The sequence below is a fragment of the Poecilia formosa genome, unplaced genomic scaffold, assembly GCF_000485575.1.
Source record: "Poecilia formosa unplaced genomic scaffold, Poecilia_formosa-5.1.2 Scaffold182, whole genome shotgun sequence".
Taxonomy (NCBI): Eukaryota; Metazoa; Chordata; class Actinopteri; order Cyprinodontiformes; family Poeciliidae; genus Poecilia; species Poecilia formosa.
In genome coordinates this window covers 1,325,220-1,348,513 of record NW_006800121.1, presented here as the reverse complement: position 1 = coordinate 1,348,513, position 23,294 = coordinate 1,325,220, and the positions used below count along the sequence as shown (strand labels likewise).

General features: G+C 38.5%; 1 protein-coding gene across 11 annotated transcripts in view; it reads left to right on the top strand.

The window, feature by feature from the left end:
- clec16a (C-type lectin domain containing 16A) overlaps positions 1-23,294 on the top strand; it is a 37,818-nt gene that overhangs the window by 967 nt on the left and 13,557 nt on the right. For 7 of the 11 annotated variants that reach the window (XM_007565767.2, XM_007565766.2, XM_016678366.1 and 4 more), the window contains exons 2-16: positions 619-747; positions 1,394-1,527; positions 1,729-1,877; positions 3,264-3,369; positions 5,463-5,468; positions 7,197-7,320; positions 7,544-7,718; positions 8,245-8,295; positions 9,090-9,206; positions 14,603-14,912; positions 18,131-18,242; positions 18,323-18,423; positions 19,140-19,259; positions 19,539-19,648; positions 20,732-20,776. In XM_007565767.2, coding sequence (XP_007565829.1) covers positions 619-747; positions 1,394-1,527; positions 1,729-1,877; positions 3,264-3,369; positions 5,463-5,468; positions 7,197-7,320; positions 7,544-7,718; positions 8,245-8,295; positions 9,090-9,206; positions 14,603-14,912; positions 18,131-18,242; positions 18,323-18,423; positions 19,140-19,259; positions 19,539-19,648; positions 20,732-20,776 — 1,789 coding nt within the window. The remainder of the gene's footprint in view (positions 1-618; positions 748-1,393; positions 1,528-1,728; positions 1,878-3,263; positions 3,370-5,462; positions 5,469-7,196; positions 7,321-7,543; positions 7,719-8,244; positions 8,296-9,089; positions 9,207-14,602; positions 14,913-18,130; positions 18,243-18,322; positions 18,424-19,139; positions 19,260-19,538; positions 19,649-20,731; positions 20,777-23,294) is intronic. The other 4 variants (XM_016678371.1, XM_016678372.1, XM_016678370.1 and 1 more) reach the window with 4 other exon arrangements.

Genomic DNA, 23,294 nt, shown 5'->3' with positions numbered 1-23,294 from the left:
TAAAATGATTTATTAGTCATTTTTCTCATAGGTGTCTCAGCATTCCTGACAGACTGTGCTTTTCTATTTTATGGAGCATTGTACCCTGAGAAGATAGCGGTGTTTACCAAAAAACATGTAGTATATTCAAATCTCTTATAAATTATTAAACGTTTCACATTATCCAGCTGCTGTTAAATTAATATTGTGTGATCAAAATATTGATCATTAAAGTTATGTTTATCTAGCACCAGACTCTGTATTGAGACTTGAAGCAGAAATATAGACTACGTTTAGTAGCAATGTTCAAGTTGTTTTTTTACCTTATTAACTGTACTTTATTAACAGTGTTATCTTAATAGTAGCACTATAGATAGTGATATGGTGACTACCCATATCCATTACTGTATGTATTTTTGTTGACCAGTACTGGTCAAATTTGTTGTTGTTGTTGTTTTTAAGTGACTGCAAACTCTAACCGGCTGGTTATGCACAGCAACAGGTGAGGGAGGGACAGTGTTGCTTTAGTGTAGCGCCAAACTCTGTTTACTTTGGTGCGTTTCTGCTGAAATATCACCGACAGGACTTAAAAGCGTATTTATTCTTTGCTTCTGTGATTTGTTCACATCTCTCTGTCAGATACATGTACCATATTCTCACCAAAAACACGACCGTAACGGATCACAACCGAAACCTGCTCGTCGAGACCATCCGCTCCATCACAGAGATCCTCATATGGGGAGATCAGAATGACAGCTCTGTGTTTGAGTAAGTCCCAGACAATGAAGCCCTTATTAGTTTTTTTTTTTATCTCTGTTGAATATTCAGTGATGAATCATTTTGCTGAATAGCATTGTTTTGAAGGTCTTTTGTGGCGCTTCTTAACTTCAGACGTTGGGGGGGGGGGAAAATGTGTAAATTTGAGCCTTTCTAATCCAAACAGAGCCATTATGATAGAGTTCAAGGAAAAAAAGTCTAACCTCAACCTTTTTAAAAACCCGACTTGTGAATTACGTCAGTGATTTCATGGCAGCTGATGTTGCTGCACCGAAAACTTGTGTTAACAAGAACAGGCTTTCAGACAAGGACAGCCTAAAGAGCAACTTAGGTTGTCGCAAGGTTATGTAGTTGAAAGCAGAAGTTTACACACACAACAAAGACGTCTTTAAGTTACTTAGAAATAATTTTGGTTATTCTGTTTGCTAAACACCACAGTAAGGAGGGAAATATGTTACTTTGTTTGCCAAAGCGAAGCCTTTTTTTTTCCCTCCAAATGTAACAATGGTCTTTATGCCCAAACGGGTCCACTTTAGTGGAGCTGCCAGAATGCTACGACCGTCTTATTCTTTTGACTGACAACTTGTAGTCAGAAACACGAGTTACTTTGCTTCTCTTCTCTCATCTATGTGAGCAGCTTTTTCTTGGAGAAGAACATGTTTGTCTTCTTCTTGAACATCCTGCGTCAGAAGTCTGGTCGCTACGTCTGTGTCCAGCTTCTTCAGACCCTCAACATACTGTTTGAAAACATCAGCCATGAGACTTCACTGTGTAAGTACCAACACTAGATACATGACACTTGCGTCGCTACTGCAGGTCTCTTGCTAAGCAACAGAGTATGAGCTGTAGGCCTGTTGATCTTTGCGGGTAGGTTCGGTGGTTTTTAGGCTTGTAAAGAGAAACTCCTGGTTGTGCAACTGTTAGCTCTTAATGTATTTATTTAATTGATTTTAAGTTCTCTTCCGTGCACAGACTATCTGTTGTCGAACAACCACGTCAACTCCATCATCGTCCACAAGTTCGACTTTTCAGATGAAGAGATAATGGCTTACTATATTTCCTTCCTCAAGACTCTGTCGCTCAAGCTGAACAACCACACTGTGCACTTCTTCTACAACGAGGTGAGGCCTCACTGGGGTGGGTGCATGCGAGGATACGAAGATGGACAGAATAGTGAAACGTTTTGCTGAGAGGCAGCCGTTTCTGACATGCCGTTTGCATTAGAGTCAAGAAGAAAGGGAGTTTGAAGAGGATTTTAATGAGGGAGAAAATAACAGAACTCTATTAGTTATTGCAGTAGTTTTATACTAGTAGCTTTGATGAATGCTTATTTTACCATCTCTAAACTGCAATAAATTTATTGTAAAGACACATTTTTCAAATGTAACAAGAACTCAACAACAAGCCCATTTTCTTTCCTTTAAGACAAATCTTTCTCCAGAACATATTTAGTAAATTTGCTTCTAATTTGCCTATATGTGCAGTAATGGATGTTAACTCGAAAACATAATCTCAACACCTGAACTGTTAGTGGTGATGTCACCTTTTCCACAGTACCTTTCTATTTGTGTACACTGGGGGAAGTTGTTGGTGTACTGTCGATGGTAGCCGTGCTCCTGAAACCAAAACCATTTTGAAGCTTTTGTCACGTTAGTGAAAGCTACTTTGTATTATTTCTTTTTCTACATTTCTTTGTACTTTTTATGTTGCTTTTTGGTTTACTTTGTATCATTCACAACCACAGTAAAATGAGTTCTTTAAAAATGCATAAAATATGATTACAGAAAGTTAAGGTTTTATACGTTTATACCTTGCTGCTGTTTTATAATTTTGCCTTTTCCTGCCGTGGTGAGATGAATTACAGCACAGTCGTGTTTTGAGTTTTCTTTTTCTCCACCTCCAGGTGGCGCCATTGGACAGCTCTTTTCAGCTTGAGTCAGATAAATGAGTTAGGTTTTTGCAGCTAGATTACAAGCTGCTGGTTTGGTTTCAGGATCAGTTTGCCTCATTTGCTGAAGCCTCTGAGTGACTGCTGAAGTTTCTGCTCTAGTTGCACAGAGGCCTCAGGAAGTGAGGAGCAGGAGAGTGGAGGAGCAGGCACGGACACAGAGAGATGGCATTAAGAGTCAATACTATGCTTATAGAGTATAAAAACATTATAGAGGAAGTAAGATTAAGTGTGTGTCCTTAATTTAAGTCATGAAATAGTGTTTGAGTTCATCTAACGCCTTAAACACCAGACAACTTTAGATCAGTTTCACTTTAATTTATCCACTTGCCTTTCTGTTGAAAGTATTGTCTGAATTTCTAACAACCTTTCTAGAATACGTTCCTAGTTACATCAGTCACAGAGCTAAACTTCTTCTCTTAATAGTCTCAATCAAATACAAGAGAGGTCAGCATTTTTGCCCAGCTGCCTTCTTAATCTCTCTGCTGTCATGTACAGCCTGAGCGCGGGTGTGTGAAGCTTTGCTCACCGGCGCCTCCTCTCTGTCTCCCACACACAGCACACTAATGACTTTGCCCTGTACACCGAAGCCATTAAGTTTTTCAACCACCCAGAAAGCATGGTTCGCATCGCAGTTCGCACCATCACACTCAACGTCTACAAAGGTGAGTGCCGGGCTTCATGCATGCCAACACACAGTCAGACATGTCCTCAAACGCAGAGGATTCTGGGACAGCCGACAGCCTTTCCTCTGTGCTGCCTCCTCCTTTCTGCCGTTTCTTCCTGTGCATGAGCATGAGTAGCAGGTGGCATTAACGTGTGTGCGCTCTGCTGGGTTTTTTTTTTTACTAGAAAAGTTGGCTTATTTTATTTATTTTTTTGTTAAATTGTAATTTTCTAATCATTTGGCAATCAAAACCATTGCTTCCATGACCTACTTGTTAGTTCTGAGAAAGAAAAAACAACAACTTCTCTGCTTCTGTGAATCTGATGAAATGCTGGACATTGCACTGCAGGTTATTTAAATGGACACCGTGCAGCTCAGCATCAGCTTTGCTCAAGAGCTTTCCAGGAACTTCCTGCAATGTGACATCCTTCAACTTTGTGTTTCTCTGAGCTCCTCAGGGGACTGGCCTGCTGTTTATCATTCTGAAGGCCAAAACCTTTTCCTGTCATGCTCAGCTTCCTGTTTACTCCAGATGAAGTTTGTTTGAATTACTGTCATGGGATACGTTTGTTGGATGTGACACTTTGTACCCTGCCACTTTTTCTTCTCGCATCATCCATGACATTTTGATTCTGAAACTTTCAACACTTAGTCCGAGCAGCTCGCTCTCTTCCTTCAGATTATCGGAAGTCATATTTCATGTAACTTTGTAGTCTGTTGAATTTATTGCTTGTCTGGTTAAAAGCTATGATATGACAAGGAATCTCTCAAGTGGAAGAATCAATATTTTGCAACAACTCCGCTGCAGTATTTTTGGTTGACATGTCATCATGCCAAGAGTTGGTGACACCAAGTCTAGCAAGTCAAAGAGACGCCATAAAATTCTTGGCCTCACCCTTCTCTGTAAATGGACAAAATAAGAATGAAGACAATTATGTCTTTGTGCTGTAGTTAACTGTAAATAATTGACGCTTCCTGTTGATTCCTTGTCCACGCACTGCAACAACTGACCACCTGGAAAAACAAGTTTGTCACCAACCTCGTTACAACAGCACAAAATGCAATTTATTAGAAGTTTATGTGATGGACGAACACATGCGTCGAATGGAACGATGCATGCTTTTCAAAATCTGAAAAGTGTGGCATGTGATTGTAGTCCCCAACTTCACTATGAAACTCCTAAATAAAGTGTTCTGCCCCCAATTACCATCAGAAGTTGCCCAATTCTTAAGCAAAGCCAATCTGTGTGCAATTAAATCTGTAGAACTCATGTAGGAGAAGACTTTCACAGGAAGACAATTGTTTACTCCTTTTGCCTTTTAGGGAGCTGTGACAAGAAGAAGGCCAATTATAACAAACAGTTTGACACAAGCCACCTATGAAAAAGCTGTAGAGTGGCAGAAAATACATTTCATTAGTCTGAGCATTTGGTCTGCAATGTTTAAACACAACAGTGGCAGCTTCATACTGAGGGAATACTTTTCTTCAGCAAGGCCGGGAAAGTTGGTCAAAGTAGATGCAGGACAAGCCTGAAGAAACTCTGTTTAGAGGCTGGGGGGAGGGGGGGATGTTCTGGAGACTTTGAGTTTACTGTCCTGCAGGACAGCAATTGGTAACATACAGCCAGAATTACAGGGAAGCTATTTAAATCAAATCATTTGTGTTTTTGAATAGTCAGGTAAGTCAGAGTCCAGACTATTTCATTTACTCCACAGTGAAGCTCCACTTTACATTTGTCTCGCATAAACACCCAATAAAATACATTGAAGTTTGTTGTAATGAGAGGTGGAACATGGTGGCACTCTAGCTGATCAGACTGAGGTTTTATTGGTGAAATGTCAGTAAAAAAAACAAAAGAAGGTTTAACAGCTGTTATTAAAAATCAATACTCCTTTTCCAAGTATGGCGTTGTTTGCAGTTTGTCAGAATGACTGTGGGATCACTTCCCTGCCTCCACCCGTCCACAGCCGCCCCTATACTCACATTAACCCTGTGTCTGTTTCCCCCCCTCTCCAATCACTCCTGCTCTTCCTCTCCTTGTCTCTTCCCCTCCTCCTCTTTCTTCTACGCGTCCCATCTGCCTAACTGCAGTGTCATGTAAGTTGGTTCCATTCATTCAGTCTTATTTTAGAACTGGGTACCAGCACCTACCTGAGCTGATTTAGCACAGTTAATCCTACTCTGCTGCAAACACAGAGCAGTTCTACATTAAAAATGAAACTTGTTCTTAGTGGAAATCTGTACATGGAATATCCTTTTTCTTTTTTTTACAGCTAAATCGGCTCTAGGTGCTCTTACCAAGTCCTGCTTCTTCTTAATGGTGTATTTGTTTCTAATAAGTGGGTAGATTTGCCTAGAAATCATTATTCATGTTTCACTCACCTGCATACATGCAGAAAACCCTGCATGCCACTTTAATTGTTCTTCTTGGCCTAATTTTCTCAAAAACCTGAAATATTCTAGAGGGTCGCTTATCTTAAGGGTGGTGGATATTGGAGCTTTAAAAAATATTTTCCCATTTGGATTTCAGATGGTTCAGAGAACTTTATAAAACGTTAATGTTTAATTTTTCAGAGTTACTCCAGTCGGCCAAGGGGAAAGTGACGTTTTCTCGTTCCATAAACTGTCGAGGCATACGAGGTTTTGTACCTGGGATGCACAGTGTTGTCTTCATGAACATGGTGTCATCCAATAAACTCTTAAAAATAATGACGATGGCTAACACGTACAGATAAATTTAAATTTAGCCCGGTTATGGCTAATGTTAGGTTTGTGGGAGGGTTCACTGTCAAAGTGGCATTTAGTTAATTTAGTTAGCTGTAGGAATGGGCTGGTGTGAGATTTATTATGAAGTGTAAATACCACAAATTGTAGTACCAGTGTTACAAAGATTTTTTTTTAATTATTATAGGTTATTATTGATTTAATTCAAAGCAAATAAAATATTATGCTAAAATAGCAAGTTTTTTGTTAGTTCTGTATTATTTTGATTCATAGACTTGAGCAAAATTATAGAACAAATATTTGCCAAATTCAAGAAAAATTTGCAAAACTCATCGTTTTGCAAATTTTTTTATCGTTCTGCTCTTTGTAGACTATAAGAAGTAGATATTGGCTTGCTAATTAGTTAAGCTATCTGCTCAGGTAGTCCAACATGCATGCCGCTCGTGACTCGGCATCTGTATTTATGGGTGGCACTCCTTTTCAAAACTTGGCCATATTTTTTCACAAATGAAAATATTTTCATTCAGCTGATTTTTGTATACATTGTTGGTGAGGAAAATGTGTCAAAACTTTCATTCAGCCAGCTGACCAGCAGATACAGCAGTAGGTGGGGGAGGGGCAGTGCTCTCGTTACTTTATTCTACAGATACTCCAAAAAAGATCCTGGTGGTACTTTTATTTTATTTTATTTATTTATTTTTTTTTATTTTTTTTTTTTGAGGTATAAACCTGAATTTTTAAACACTTTGTGTAATTTTATGCTAGTTTATATTTTACATCACTTGCTTATTTTGTGGGAATTCTGTTTTACTGCGATAGAACAAAATACAAAGTGTATCCTAACAAAGCAGTAGTGAATATGGCTGACCCCAGTCATACAAAAAAAAAAAATTATTCTTAGTTCCATTGCTGTTAATTTATGGGAATGCTTTAATTAATCTTAATATTTGTATTGCATTCATAATCACATCCAGCTTCAATTGTGGGTATTTTCAATTCAGGGCTCAGACACTGTTCTATAGATAAGTGTTTTGTGTGTATGAATGAAGTCCTCGAGCATCTTTGGTACTAACTGTCCTTCTTTGCTCCCACGCTCTCCAGTGGACAACCAGCACATGCTGCACTACATCCGAGATAAGACAGCAGTTCCATATTTCAGTAACTTGGTCTGGTTTATCGGCAGCCATGTCATCGAACTGGACAAGTGTGTGCAGACAGATGAAGAGTAAGCGTCTCCCTCTCTTTTGTAGCCTCTAGGGGGCATTGTTGTCTCAGGATTATAAGGTTTATTCCTACTCCTCATTGGAGAAACAGCATTTGCTTTGGCATTATGTATGTGGCGCATGCACAGTTAGATTTGCTTTGTAATTAGTATTTATTTTTTAAAAATCAGATTAAGAGTTAATTCTTAGTTTAGCTGATGTCTGTTTCTTCCTGTTGTGTTGCAGGCATAAGAACAGAGGGAAGTTAAGTGACCTGGTAGCGGAGCACCTGGACCACCTGCACTACCTGAACGACATCCTCATCATCAACTGTGAATTCCTCAACGACGTGCTGACCGACCACCTCCTCAATCGCCTCTTCCTGCCCCTCTATGTCTACTCTTTGGTCAGTCCAGAGACGGTATGTTCACCGTCACAGACACTTTGAAACCCAGATACTCTTACCTCCACAGGGTCAGATTGTGTTTTACTTGCGGCTGTTTCAAGCATTTTATTGTGTTTATTAACTTTACGTTTAGGAGAATTGGTATAAATGCTTTGTTAAAAAGCCGTTCCACTTGTTTTTAGAGATTATACTAACAGATTAAAATCTACCTACACATGATTTAAATTTCTTCACCATAAATAATACTGCAGTATGAAACAGACATCTTACATAAAGTGACTTAGTCATAGACACTTGAATGTGATCGAATCTAGAGTAGTGCTGTCAAGATAGGAATATCTGACACAGCAATGCTTTTTTTTTAACATATATACAATTATAGTTTGACATTTAAAAAAAATTGAGTCACCGATGTAGTCATGTTTAAAGGTTTACAGAGGGAGTTTTATTTGAGCATGCAGATGTTTCCAAACCATTATCAGGATTTTTCTCATATTCAATCTTATTGTGTAACCTAATGATATTCTTCTTGTGTTCCCAGTCTGAAGAGCGGAAGATTAATCCCCAGGTGTCGCTCTACCTGCTGTCTCAAGTAAGCTACAATAGATATCACAGAACGGGCGGCCAGTCTCAGCTCTGGACTTGAGTTACAGTTAAATTGCAAAAACAGATATTTGAGACTCAACTTGTACTCTGTCTTTCGGTCCAGGACGTAAAGATAGTATTGTCAGAAATCTCATTCTCATGTGGTACAACGTTCAGAGCACAGAGGGATGTATGTACATAAAAATCAAATCAAAGCTGTCTCAGACTGATCTGCAGTGAATCTCTGTGGACTGTTTTCAGGCAAAATAAACAAGTAAATATTTATCAAAAAGCTCAAATTACACATCCCCTAATGGCTCTCAAAATCTAGTCACTGATGGCTTCAAAAATCCCTGCAGCCTTTAGCTCATCCCTGCTCCGTCATAGCTGAATCCAAGGCATTAATTAGACCCTCAGCCACCGAGCAAGTTCAATAAAGTCTAGTGTTTGATCTAATTAATTAATTCAGGTGTGTTCAAATGCCGAAGGACACCGACCGGCCATGGAGGACGTTGGTTTGACATCCTGGCCTAACATAAAATGTAGTAACAGCATCATGTGGTGGGGATGTTTTTCTTATAAAATACTTTTTATTTCAAAATAAAAAACACTTCCTTTTCTGTTCATTTAAAAAAATCAAAATTCCCTCAAATTCAGAGAATGTGTTGCAAAAGGCTATGCAACACTTCAACACAACAAACTTGCATAGCCTTTTGCAACACATTTTCTGAAGATACTCTTGCATAGCCTTTTTTCTAATGTTTTATAAATGTTGTGGTTTTCTTTTTATCTTTCTTCCAGGTGTTTCTAATCATCCACTATCAGCCCCTGGTCAACGCCCTTGCAGATGTTATTCTCAATGGAGACCTCTCTGTTTTCAGTTGCCAGCCAGATGTTCACAGCACACACAAAAACACGGTATTCTATACGTACACACACACGCACACACACAACACATCCACGCCGAAAAGTCCCTAGTGTGTAGCAGATTCTATGTCATATAAACACAACATAAATGCAAACTAGGCTCCCAAAGTTTAAAATAGCCAAAAACCAGAACCTGACTCACTAAGCAGTGCACAAAGTGACAAACGTAAACTAGCAAGTGAAGCAAACCCATTGGCTCAAGCAAGAAATGTACGCCTACACACACAACCACACACACACACACACACACACACACACACACAGGGTTCCAGAAGTGCATGTAGGTGGTTATGAGATCGCAGGGTCATTGGGTTTTCTCCCATTGGTCACCCACATCAACACAACAAAATGCTAATGATTTTTATCTTTTTTTTTTTTTTTTTTACTTGTTGCCATTTTTTTTTCTGTCCGACTTTTTGGGATTTGTGATAAAGTGACAGCTCCTGTCTGCCTGTTAGTCATTTCGCCTCTCTTCTTTTTACCCTCAGGATCCCCCTCTGTTCCCCGTCTTATTCCCTTCACCTCTCGTTTTCTAAACCACCCAGGCCCCTCTTTTTTTCTCTCTCTCTCTTCTTGATTTTTAGTTTCTCTTCCCCCTGTGCTCCTCCCTCCCCTCCTAATTTTGACCATCTGTTTGTAGCAGGGGGGCGGGTGTGCAGCAGTAGTGAGCGTTTCTCAGAACCCTTGTGGTTATTCTCTGTGCTCCGTGTGTATTTCTGTGTGCTCAGTCTGCCGCTGTTGTAAGAAGCTGCCTACCTTTTCAGTGAATGTGACATCAGGCATAATGCCTTCACAGTTCTGGTAGACCACAATAGGAGAGAGCCATCCCCAAACAAGGGTTCACATTTCTGAACTGTGGAAATGGTTTCGGACTTGTTAAAAAAAAAAAAAAAAAAAGCTCAAGTTTACGTCACATCCAATCACATTTTCTATCCAATCATTCATGTTAGTTGCTGATTTTTAGTAGCAATAATTGAATCTACTTCCACTTAGCTTGCTATCAGATTTTCTTTCCTTTCTACCTTCATTTGCTTGAACACCTGTGCTATTTCAGGGCGGTTTAGCAAGGAGAAGCAGGCGGTTTCAAAGCACGCTCGAAGAAAGCAGCATAGAAAGTACATTTTATTTTATTTTAATTCTTTTTAATCGGCGTGAGATGTGGATGTTAATTATTTCCGCCTCATCAGATATCTGTTGTTTGATTTCTGGTAGATGAAAAGGAGGCAGATCAGGAATGAGCCGCGTTTCTTTGCAGGTGGTAAAATGGCACTTCCTGTTTGTCTGTGATGTGGCAGGAAATTAGGTCACATGGTGGAACACTGACAGGGCTGGCTCACCTAACCCAGATCTCTTTCCTGGAAGCAGTGTGTTTTTCCTCTCTCTATTGCTTTTGTAGATGTGTTTTCTTGCAAGTGCACCAGTTAGATACATAATGTCAGTATTTGCATACGTTTAGCAGCATGTAGTTTTTTTTTTCCCCCCCCCAAACACGAGATCGACTGTTTTTTAGTTCACGCCAATATGTAGCCGCTGATGTTCTACCTGCACTGTGTGCTCTCTTTATAAGCGTCTGTTTTGGTTTGGGGTGTTCTTACGTGTGTCTCTCTGCGCAGGGCATGCTCCCTGACCTCCATTAATTTCTCAGCAGTGGCTGAGACTGTGAGCGGTTTACCAGAACATTGTCAGCTAGCAGGTGCAACACACACACAGATACTAGTGTGTGGTTTTTGTCAGACAGCATGCTCAGTGTGCGTTTGGCTGCAGCTACAATACAATCCTGCTTAACGTGTTTATAGGAGATGTTTGTTTTAGGCTTTTCCTTGTAAATTATGTAAAACAAATGCAGTTAAATGCATTTTAATATTGATAAGCACATAAATATTAAAGGATATTTATACATTTTTTCTTATCAAGTTGTAATAAAGCAGTAGTTGTAGAAAATTATTAGACGTTTTGCTTTCACGAGAACCCAGTAGATCAAGAAAAAAAATTTAATTGGGATTTTTTTTATGATTATTATTATTACTTCCCAATCAATTAAACCACAGCTAAACCAACCATGGTTTAATCTATGCTCTCCATTGGCTGCTGTGAAACTGTCAGAGGTTTATTTGAGTCTTCAAAGCAGTTTGTGTCCATAGCCGGTGTGTTGCTATCTGCTCATGTTCATGTTTCATGGTTTGTTTGCACTAGAAAATGAGGCTGCCTGGTTTCAGTGCTTTTTAAAGAAACTAAACCACTTAGATAGAATTTTAGTAGATTTCAATGAGGTTTTTTAACCTTATTTTTTTAACAGTATCCTTAGTCATGTCTGAATAAGTAAAAATAATAGTTCAATCTTGTTTTTTTTGTTGTTGTTGTTGTTGCTTTTTGTTTTGGTTTTTACTTTTGGCCAATTCTGATTTCTCTTTGTGTTTGCCAACTCCATTGAGTTGACAAACCCTTGTTAGAATCCTAAGTTAAGAGTTAGCATTGCTAACTTCAAACATTGGTGTCTTTTGTGTTTTTAATTTTTATGTGCCTAGCTCCCCTTAGGCTGCTTGGAGATCTCCAACTTTCTAAGTTGTATCAGGCTGGGAACTAGAATAAATTTTTGTAAAGCATCTTGCAGCTTTTCTGCTTCTTTTGACATCACCTGTCAATGCCTTACTGATGGCACCTAAGTCTTCCATTGCTAATCATTTTCTCACTGAAGAATGTTGTTGTTGGTGTGACCTGAAAGCACTTATTTATTCAGGGATCATTGATTGGAGAAATATGTTTGAGGGATAAAACTGAAAATCAGAAAATTTTGGTTATTTACCTCTTATCTCTGTGTATCTTTATGTCCCACTATTCTTTTTATGATAAAGATTTTTTTTGTTGTTGTTTTTGTGAAATCAATACATTTTGGAGTATGTTTTTCCATTGTTTGTATTTTCAGAGAAACTTTCTATTTGCTTTACTGTTGAAAACACAAAACAAAACCAGACTTTTCAGAACCTGCAGCCTTCAGAATCATGGATTGATTTATTACCGGTACTATAAAGTTTTTTTTGGTCATCTCTTAGGGGGAAATGCATTGTCCTGTACATGTACATAAATATGCATGCATTTAATTCTGCAGGTTGTGGGAATTCTGAGTTGAACAAGTTTCCAGCTGACGTTGGCTTTTCAGCAGTTGATGATGTTTGCGCTTCTCACAGATTAGCCTGACTGCATTGTAAAATTGTTGACCTTGCTCCCACAGATTGCAGCTCTCACTGTATCTGGGGTGTTGTGGTTCCGTGTCGGCTCGCCTCTCTGCTTTACGGTCAGACGTCTGATTGACCTCAATTTAACCAGAATCCTGCCTCGGTCCAGCAAGTCGAAATGCTCGACACGGAAAAGGAATGTCAGAAAAATCAAAAGTGAAAAGTGCTGACATCTGACTGCTTGGAAGTCTGAGCAAGCTGCGTTTAGTACGATTCAAGCCAAAGTTCGCCTTTGTGCTCAGGACTCTTTCATTGCGTGTTTGTGTATCTTACTGGGTTCCAGCTGCTTCAAAACCAAAAGTTCAAACTCGATTCATTCCTGTGTCACCATGCATGTTATCAGTCATTTTTTTTCTACCTCTGTACATCCAGCTGGATCTCTTGTCCTCACAATGACTGTTTATTCAGATTTGTGTTTATAATACATATTTTTTTAATTGCTGTGATGTTCTGAGTCATTTATATCGTTTTATCAGCTGTTATTAGATTTTTCAGCAGAGCTAACGTTTTCACAGGTTTTTTAGTCTTTCCTGTAAGTCACTGGATTAACATCACTGTGCTGCTTCTTTTTTATTTACCAGCTGTTTCCTGTTCGGTTCATAACATGTGGTTTGAGACTTTATGCCTTGCAACCGAATGTCTGAAGAACAGCGTTTTCTTTGCTGCACTTTTTCTTCACGGCAGCGGCCGACAAGCCGATGATTTAATGCATTGGTTTCATAGGTGTAGTTTGTGTCTGTGGGTCATTTTCTCTTATGTTGTGTCTATCTGCATCTTGGAGGAAATGGTTTATAGATATTTTTTTAAGTGACCTTGATGAGCACTGATAATGCAATAAGCATTTATGGTAACTGTGTTTGTGTGTGCAGAGAGGTTTTGATTGTGATACTTTTTCCCGTTACATGATTATTCATGAGCATCTGTTTTTTTTTTTCTTTTTTCTTTTTGCATGCACATTTGATAAAGTTGCTCTATAGAAGCCAAAGGGTTATACTCTTCCAAGTACAAAAGGCCTTGGTGTGTTTCATTCAGAGAATTATGATTAATATCTTTATTCTGTATCCAGCACAGACATTCATCTCTTTCCTGGAAAATTGTATTGTAGCAAACTGGATTCATAGTTTTCTATCAAATAACTTCCCTGTAACATAATCCTCTGTTTATTCTTGCTTCTAGGAAGGTATGGGAATAGCAATCATTATCAAAGTTTTCAAAAGTTGGAGTCCCTAAATCACTGAAATGTTCCCACTGTTTTAAGTCTGATTTTTTTGAGATTAAGAAGGGTTGATTAACTGAAAATATTCCCCAATTTGCAGTTTTCAAATGACTTTGTTTAAAAATAGGTCACTCCACAACTGGGTTGTTTTTGGCCTCACAGTAACTTTTAGGATTTTTCTGGTTGAGGCAAGACGTCGTGGCTCCATCATGCTTCAAAAACCACCATCTTGTTTGGCTGTTTGTAGTGTTTTTTTATGATCTTAAATGCATTTATTTTTACTAAATGCTGGAATTCATTGAACATTTTTGTTTTGGTGGAACAAAACAAAAATATACATTTTTTTTGTCCTTTTTCGCAAAAAAATATGCCCAACTTTTTAAAAATCTAATTCAATTCAAAAATGCTTTATTTGTCCCAAAGTAAATTAAATGTTGTATCTCGTATCATCTGAGCGCCTTGTGGATGACCACAATGTTGCTGCTAATCCTCCTTGGTTGCTTTTGCTACACCTCTTTTAGTCTTTGTTTGGCCGTACTGTCAGAAAGCTGTTTGCACAAACTCTTTTCTGTCCAGGATATTTCTCCAGACCTTTTGAGGATCCTCGAGATGTGATGGGAGCCTTTCTGTTCTTTTTGTTTAAAGGGGATTTTCAAGGATGCTCCATGTTTTCTCTGGATAAAGGTGGTCCCAGCCATCCCAAAGCATTAGAAATGGTTGTGTAACGATTTTGCAGATGTTAGATTTGTTGGAATAATGTGTTCTGAACATATAGGGAGGAAGCCAAGAGCAGAAAAAAAAACTTGTATTAGTAGCACTGTTTGGTCAGTTTGTTTAAATTAAAAAAAAAAACAAAAAAAAAAACTTGGAGGTATTTTATGAATTTCCTGTTTTGTCATCTTTTCCCCCTTTGTCCCTCTGCTGCTGTTTCCCTCCAGCATGCCGCCGCAGGAGGCGTGCGCCGCTTCGTCAAACCCCCAGAGACTCTGGAGCGGTCCCTGGAAATGTCTCGCCACCGGGGCCGCAAAAGAACCCAGAAAAGACCGAATTACAAAAACCTGGGGGAGGAGGATGACGACAGAGCGGGGGGAGGCGGCAGCAGTTGTGCAGGAGAGGTGGAGGAGGGCTGGGATGATGACGGCGGCAGAGGAGGAGAGAGGGAGAAGGGAAAAGGTACAGAGGGATTAGGAGGAGGAGGAGGAAGTGGGAGCTCTAAGGGAGGCAGAGCGAGTGGGGAGATGGCGGAAGGTGAGTTTGTGTCTCATTGGACACAGAAGTACAGGACTGTGTTTGTGTGTATTTTCTCCCATCAATCAGACTTCCTTGTTCCCCATGAGTCCTCCAAACAGAAAAGAGAGGAGCTAATTGCTTAATTGCTCTCTGCTTTGGTTTTCCTTTGGGTGATGAAAACATTTCCAAACCTTGTTTTTTTTTTAAACCGTTTAACCTCTTCTTCATCTGTGACCTCATTGGATAAAAAACAAATTAAGAAACATGAAAAGAGAAAATTGAGGATTATGGTGCAGGCTTTGCTCTTTCCACTGTTTGGGATATATATATTTTTTTATTTATCCATAAATAACCCCATTAAACACAACGTCCATTAAATCAAAACTGTCCATTCCTGCGACGATACACCATCCATCCTGTGCTCCTCACCTCTGCCTGTCTCCCACTGCTTCTCTTACTGTGTGTGTGTGTGTGTGTGCGTGTGCGTGTGTGTGTGGCCATTTCAATCATCTGAAATTAATTCTTTTTTTTATGTTGTGATGGAATAGTCCCTTTTCACAAGAGAGTCTCTTTAGACAGAGGAAAAAAATATTTGACTGTGTGGATTTTTTGCAAATGTAAAGTTGTGGGCAGATTAGCAAGAAGTAGTTTCAAAATAAGATGTGTACTAAATGGGTAGGAAAAAAACGACGCCTACACTACTTTGCAGGTTGGTAAACCATGCATTAAAATTAGAAACTTAAATGGCACATGGACCGTCTAAGATGTTTATCCTATTTTTGAATGCAAAGTATATTTTTACCTATCTTCCTACATGTGCAACATTTCTTTGCTGTTTGGCTACATTTCATTTGACCTCATTAAACTGGAACATGTTCTAGACTTGCATATGGCCCAGAGATGCAGGTTATCAGTTAATGAGTTAAAGTTGACTGATCTTCTTGCTCCACTAATGGCAGTTTTCTTAAAAACCTGATCATTTTTTGCTTTTTTCGAGGGCTGACCAAAAGACCATTTTTTTGTCAGCTGTATTAAATACAAAATTATGGTTATCTTACATTAACTTAGACACATTTATACAATAATGCAAAACAGGAACCTCTGAGATTACTGAATAGAAAAATTAAATATGCCCAAGGATGTGCAAGGGTGCGATTTCAAATCATATCTTGATGACTGGGGACTAAAGATGGAGAGGCAGAAAACAAAACTCAGGGGCACAAAAAAAAACAAAAGAGGGAGAAGGATAAAGATGTAGGGATTAAAAAAGCTTTTCAAAGTGTTTGAAAGACAGCAGGTAAGTTTTGTATGCAGAGGAGGTTTGTAAATATTCAGGTTAGTCTAAATTGCTAGCAAAATACCGTTACTGTTTTGCAAGTGTATGCTGCATTTATAATAGATTGTAGCAAGAAAAATTAATAAATTCGTTTGCAATTTGTTGTTTTGACTGTAATCATGTAACGTGATGGTGAATTAGAAAAAAGTTATAGAACTTGGCAGTGATAAACCTGAGTTTAAATGTCTTCACGCAGTATAACGCTACAGCGCTGTTGTGATGTGTCAAGTCTGATCAAATGTAGCATTCAGCCATTATTTGAAATGTTTTTGGAGTTTTTTTGTTGGTTTGCTTGTTTTTTTTTTTTAAACCTACTTAACACAAAGTTCATATCATCCAGCTGTGAGGATGGAAAGAATGAGGACAGGCAGGGGAAGCCAACAAGTTGGTCTCATATTATTAGGTAAAAGCTCAGGAAAAGCTACATAATCCCAAGTGATAAACTTTAAAATATTTATTCTTAGAATATGCATGAGAAATATTTATCTACTTAAAGCTATTAAATAAACATGTCAGACCATAAAACTTAGTAGAAAATATAGGTTTGAGCCAGTTATTGATCTCTATTGAAAACAGTGTTGCACCATTTCATCTGATGGCTTTCTTGACAAATGGGCAGGTGCAAAGGGACATGCATCAGTTTAGTGTCAACGTTCTTCCATAGAGGTCAGGCTACTGTTAAGATATAGTTTCGCATTTTCACAACAGAAAATGTATCGAGTGCTGGGTGCTTCTAGGTTACAACTTACATTATTACACAATTTAGTTGTTTTGTTTTTTAATTATGGAACTGATAAATTGCATAATTCCCCCCCGCCCCCTGTCCACCAACTGGCATCTTTCTCTATCATGTTAAAAATTGTGTGTGTTATCTTCACCCCATTTTCACCTTAATGAGCTTGTTGAGTTTTTACATTTCAAAACAGAAGCATACTAAGTGCCTTTTCCATCCCACACCAGACTCCGTTTGGACCATTTTTCTTTCCCGTTCTGGGATGGCCCCAGCGTCTTTATTTCTGTGTGAACTAGTTTTGCTTAAGGATGCCCAGTGGTGCCCTCTTCTGGATGGAAAGTTCCATGTTGATCTTATTGGATCACACTTTTCCACATTTGCTACGTCCCCAACTTGCCCCCTGAAAATAGTCCTTTTGAATTTTTTTTCAATAATGTCTTTCTTTTTGCTGCTCTTGCATAAGCCCTTATTTGTGGAATCACAAGTTAGTTGTTCTGTGAATAGCTTCTTCCACCAGAGCTGTGGATACCTGCAGCTTTCCCAGATTTATCTTCAGTGCTTCTCTGAGCAATGTCCTTACGTTACTCAGAAAAGTCCAAAGATGTGCAGTTATGGAGTTTTTTTCCCTAACCTTCGCTGCAATAAACATGTCCTCAGCTTTCTCCCTGACCCGTTTGCTGTGTTCCTTGGTGTTCATGATGCTGTTTGTTCACAGATATTCTCAAAGAAATCTGAGGTTTTCACAGTATAGCTGGATTTATTATGAAAGCAGAAGTGATTTACTTATTTGGGGAACTCTTGTAGCATTACGTTAAACTGGGTTTAATTAGGAAAAGGGGTAAATGCAAATGTACCCTATTTTTCAGGTTTTCATTTTCAAACTGTTAGGTAAACCTGCATTTTTCCTACCACTTGATAGCTGTACAGTGCTTTGTGTTGGTGTATCACAAAATTCCAATAAAATACACTGAAATGTTGAAGAAGGTTCAGTTAAAAAATTTTATTTTTATGATCTGTACTGATGGACAGAAGTTTGTCGGGAGTGCACCTTAAACTACAAAGTGTGTGTGTGTGTGTGTGTGTGTGTGTGTGTGTGTGTGTGTGTGTGTGTGTGTGTGTGTGCGTGTGTGTGTGTGTGTGTTTGTTTGTTTGTTTGTCTGCACACAGAAATTGAGATGGTGGTGATGGAAAAGTGCAGAGCATCAGAACTGACTGAACAGAACATCACTGATGAAGAGAAAACCGCCGCTGCCACTCGAACACACACAGAAAGAAGCAGGTGCAGATTCACACACTCCTTCCCACAGCAGCAGAAGAATGTCGGTGGGCTGACATCTTGTCACCTTCTCGCCCTCGCAGGCCGTTCCTGGACATGGTGTACAGCGCCCTGGAGTGCACCAACGATGACTACCACGCTCTGTTTGTGCTCTGTCTGCTTTATGCCATCTCACACAGCAAAGGTTTGTTAATTTGCAGCAGTCGGGGTTAACGTTACATGGTCCAGTCCTCTCCAAATATCCTGTGAATAGTCCTCGGATGCGGATTGTTTGATGTTTCGACGAAATGAATCTGATGAACAAATTGTGTCCCCGACTGTGGCGGATGCAAGCTTGGAAATGTTTTGTAGTTTTTTTTCTCACATAAATGTCGATTGACGGCTTCCTTTACCAATTTCATGCCCCATTACTTTTTAACAACTATACAATGTTGTAATGAGTTATAGTTTAATACCTTTGGTGTATTTGTCAGCTCAGTTCCTGATGGCCTGCATTCTTCTTCATGGCGCCATGACTCATCCCCTGATTATTGAAGTCTGGTCTAGAGCTCGACATGACTACATGAAATAATATTTCTACTTTTTTTCTTCTCTAATCCCAAGTACCTGGCAAATGAGTAACTTACTTTATCATTAAAAAATTATTTGTTTTAAATTGTAATATTCTTCCTATTAAAGTTATAATTACATAGCTATCAGTAAAAACTAATTGTAAACTAATAAATCTGAATCACCAAATTATTGTTAGAAATTACTTCACATTTAAAATGGCATCTTACTGATGAACTTGTTGACATCCCTTAAGAACCAGAAAGGCAATAATTTAATAAAATGTATTCATGATAAATCAGCTTATCCTGCTTGAGTGCAGTGACTTTAAAATTTAAAATTTTGTTAAAGGTGTGAACCGTGATCTTCTGGAGCGTCTGCAGTTGCCGGTTCCCGACCAGGAGCGAGGTTCTTACAGCGTGGTGCTTGTGGAAAGACTGATCAGAATAATGAACCAGGCAGCGTTGCCAGGTAACAAAATATTCAGCTTTGAATGCTGATCACCAGACCAAACAATAGGGCGTGGAGTTACCACGAATCAATACGTTTCAAGAAGATTAACTTTGAAAATACAAGTATTAGCAATCTGTTGCCTAGAAACCATTAGGACACGACATGAACGAGCGCATCCAGTCTGTTCGTTGTGAATTAGAGATGAGTTCACCATTCATGTTAATTTCTTAATTGGGCACTTAATGTGATGAACTCCATTCCCATATATATTTTTTTTTTCTTTTTTTTTTTCCCCAGATGGGAAAGTTCGCCTCGCAACACTTGAGCTGAGCTGCCTTCTGTTGAAGCAGTCGGTTTTATCGGGAAGCCACTGTATAATCAAAGATGTCCATCTAGCCTGCCTCGAGGTAACACACATACTCTGCATGCACATAATAGCTTCTGAGTGATGCGTTTGTCTAAAAAACAAAAAGTGTCATGTTTCTTTATCTCTCCTGACACAACGAATTCCAGATAACAGGAGCCAGAGCTTTCCTTGTCATGCTGCTTCACTAGAATCCGGGTTTCTTGTGAAGTGCTCACTTCTTGTTATGATTCATTATGAGGCTCTCCTTAGAATGTGAAGAGACTTCCCTCCTCTGTCCAAGAGTCAATAATTCATAATTCATTTTGTTTACAATCTGTGGTTTCTGTTCCTGTCTCATCTAATTTATGTTGCTGAATTCCAGGATATGCCAAACAACAAATAAAGATTTAAAAATATTTCAAAGAAATTCCACCCCGTGGTGCCGATATTTGAAGCAATAATTGATTAGGTCTCCTCTTGGAGTGTAGCAACTCTAACAGCTGTTTTTATTTTTGTATTAGTTAATATAAAGTACCAGAAAACAGATCATGTATAAATCATAATAGCAAAGCAGGTATTTTCAACTGTACAGTCAGTCTGGACTTCTTACGGGCAACAACTCCCAGATGTTGTTTTATCGAAGGTAGAGGCCATTATATAGATTCTCTGATTGTTAATGATCATTTGTCAGTCATTAAGTCGTACATATAGATATCATTAGATTGACCAGTTAATATTTAAACCTGATTTATAATTGGAATCTAACAAGCTTTAAGTAGATTGTATCTGGTTTCTATTTGTTTCCCTTGTGTAAACTTCCCTTTGTAGGTAACTGTTGTTCCTATAAATAAGCTGCAGTGACTCACCATAGTTGATTAACCAGATTGTTGCTCGTAAGCCAGCGTTTCTCAGGAACTGCATCGGAAACGTACAATATTCCCACTGAAGCATCACTGGCCAGTTCTATGGACAGCGCATCAAGGTTTCTATCGCATGTGTTAATTCCCCTAAGACTGTGTCATGTTACACAGGGAAACCCTAAAATGCAACGGAACATTGCTCTGTGAACATCGAGTGGTGTTCCAAAAAAAAAAAGAAAAAAAACTAACAGAGTAAAAACAGAGCATCGTGTTTGTGTTTGCAGGGTGCCAGAGAAGAGAGTCTGCATTTACTGCGGACTTTTTACAAGGTAATTACACAAACTACAAATCTCAACAGCACACTTTTGAACCGTGGGAATACACACAATGTTTTATTATACTAGTGCATTCGATTAAAGACTTGTATCATCTTTATATGCTTTGGATTCCAAAAGGATTATTTTCCATTCTTTCATTCTTGATTTTTGTGTTGCACAACGTGACTTCAGGTCGCCGAAACAAGAAGCATTTAGTATTTGGCCACCAGTATTTCAGAGAAATTGATCTTGAAAAAAAAAAGGAACAACAAAATTTCTTGTGTTGCGTCCAGATTAATCCGAGAACAGCCTCATAACAGAAACTAAGTGAAAACCTCCCAGTTTCCATATGATTAGTCGGTTGGTTATAATTGAAAGTAACCCGATCCTGAGAAAAAAGCTTTGTCTTTGCCTGCAGATCAGAGTTAGTGTTGGTATTTTGTTTGTTCTTTACAGTTAAATGTAAAGTTTCATCTTTACTTTCACTTTTTATTTGATTCAGTCTGGATATTGTTCTGCAATCACTCAGATGAGTTGCTTTTCTTTTTAAAATGAAAGTTTTCTTTTGGTTTGTGTCTCTTAAAAAAAAACATACTAATTGCAGTAAGCCTGAGTTTTTAATAATTAGGTATTTGCACCAATTTCTGTTAAATGTTACTAAAGCTAGAGAACCTTATCTGATGTAATCTGGGATACTTTTGGAGAACAATGGCTTTCATTGTTGCATGCTATCAACATTGCTCATCTTTGTGCAATATTCCAGTCATAAATGCTTCGATTATGACACTATCACTGTCTGCAGATCTGCAGATGGTCTGACTTTGACTGACTTTGATTTGTCTAATCACAATTAAGTTACTGATTTAAAGAGTATATATCATATCTTGTCAATCTTCAGTGCCAGAAATCTATAAAATCTTGCAAGAATAAGATGTAAATAAATAACTTTTGCCCTTTTTATAGTTTTTGAAAGCCGATTTAAAAAAAAATGCATGGCTATTAAAGCAGAAAAGAATGAACATAAAAGGGGAGAATGTCACTTTACCACCTGGAGACTTCATACCAATCACAGAACAGATCATCTTCTAGACAAAAAAGCCATTCTGATAGTAATATGTGAAACGGGGTGTGTGTCGGCTGAAAGAATAAATGGAGCACTTTTCCTACGAAGATTATTCATGCAGGAAATGTGACAAATTCTGTGAAAATGTTCCAATTCAGAGAGCGAGGAGAAGGAAACAAGCCAAGCCTATGAAAAGAGGACAGAAGAGAGTTGTTGTTACAGCTACTACAGACTGTAAACAACAAGAGGCCTGAGGCTGCTGCAGTTGTTGTTGTTTGAGAGCTTGAAGCTTATTAGGGGGGAAAAAATAACTTTTTCTCAGGAGATGCATCTTTTTAGGTAGTGGTAGTGCATCTATTCTATTCTTTCATCTATTTAGTGGAATCACAAATTCCACTAAATCAGTGATTGCTGTCCCACCATGCTCCTTATGTGAAGTTTTAGCTGCAGCTTATTTTCCCATTGTATTTTAACCAAATGAATGAGGGACTGTATGGCTGCAGTCTGATTCTATCTGTATTTTAACTTCCATTTCATCCACCATATGTGTAGCTTTAGTTTAGGGACTTTTTAGGGCCAAACTTGAAGCTGTTGTGGGAATGTATAGAATTATAGTGATGTAATGGATTATGTTTGTTGTCAGATAGCCACAGTATACATTTAAATTCCTGAGTAGGGTTCTGGTTTGCTTGCTATCCAAGCTTCTGAGCTAGACAACTTTTCTCCTGCCCTTCACTGTATGATGTCAGTTTGGACCCGGAGACTTGTGCTACCAGTTGTTTTGTCTTAGATGGGCATTGCGTGATGCACCCATATCACATTTATGCAGTTTAATCATAATGTCATCATTCTTAAACAAACTTTCAGTTGTGTTCTTGGTGGTCATGTGATCAGTTTTTTTCTTTTACACTTTTCTACATTTCAGTTTTCAGTTCAGTTTTCAATATATCGAAATTGTGAATGTTATCGTTTTTACCTTATTCTTTCAAGAAGGGGAATGAATGTGTCTAATGCTCAGCAGTTGGTTGAAAACAATCTGCATGAGGTTCTTCCTTGTTTCTGTGTAATATTTGAAAGGTGTAAATTTAATTTGGAAAACACTTTGACATTGTCTGTACCTACTTAATCCTTGCCAGGTTCTGAATAGGAGGTGGAATATACCGCTGTTGATGTAACATGGTGATTAGATGAACACGTACTTCTCAGTTTACATATAAACAAGTAACTTGGTGTTCCTTGGCCTTGGCTGCCCGGAGGTGCTTGTTGAAACAATTTGTCTTCTGTCCATAATGTTCAAGTTTAGATGCGTCATTTGAAAGTTGTTTTCTTAATTGAAGTGATAGATTAGCGTCATGTTCTGTTAGAGGAAGAGACTTTTTTTTTTTTTTTTCCGCCACGAGAGGGAGCCACAGACCAAAATGTCTAAGTGAAGCTTTTTCTGACTTTTTTTTTTTTTTTTGGTTTTGG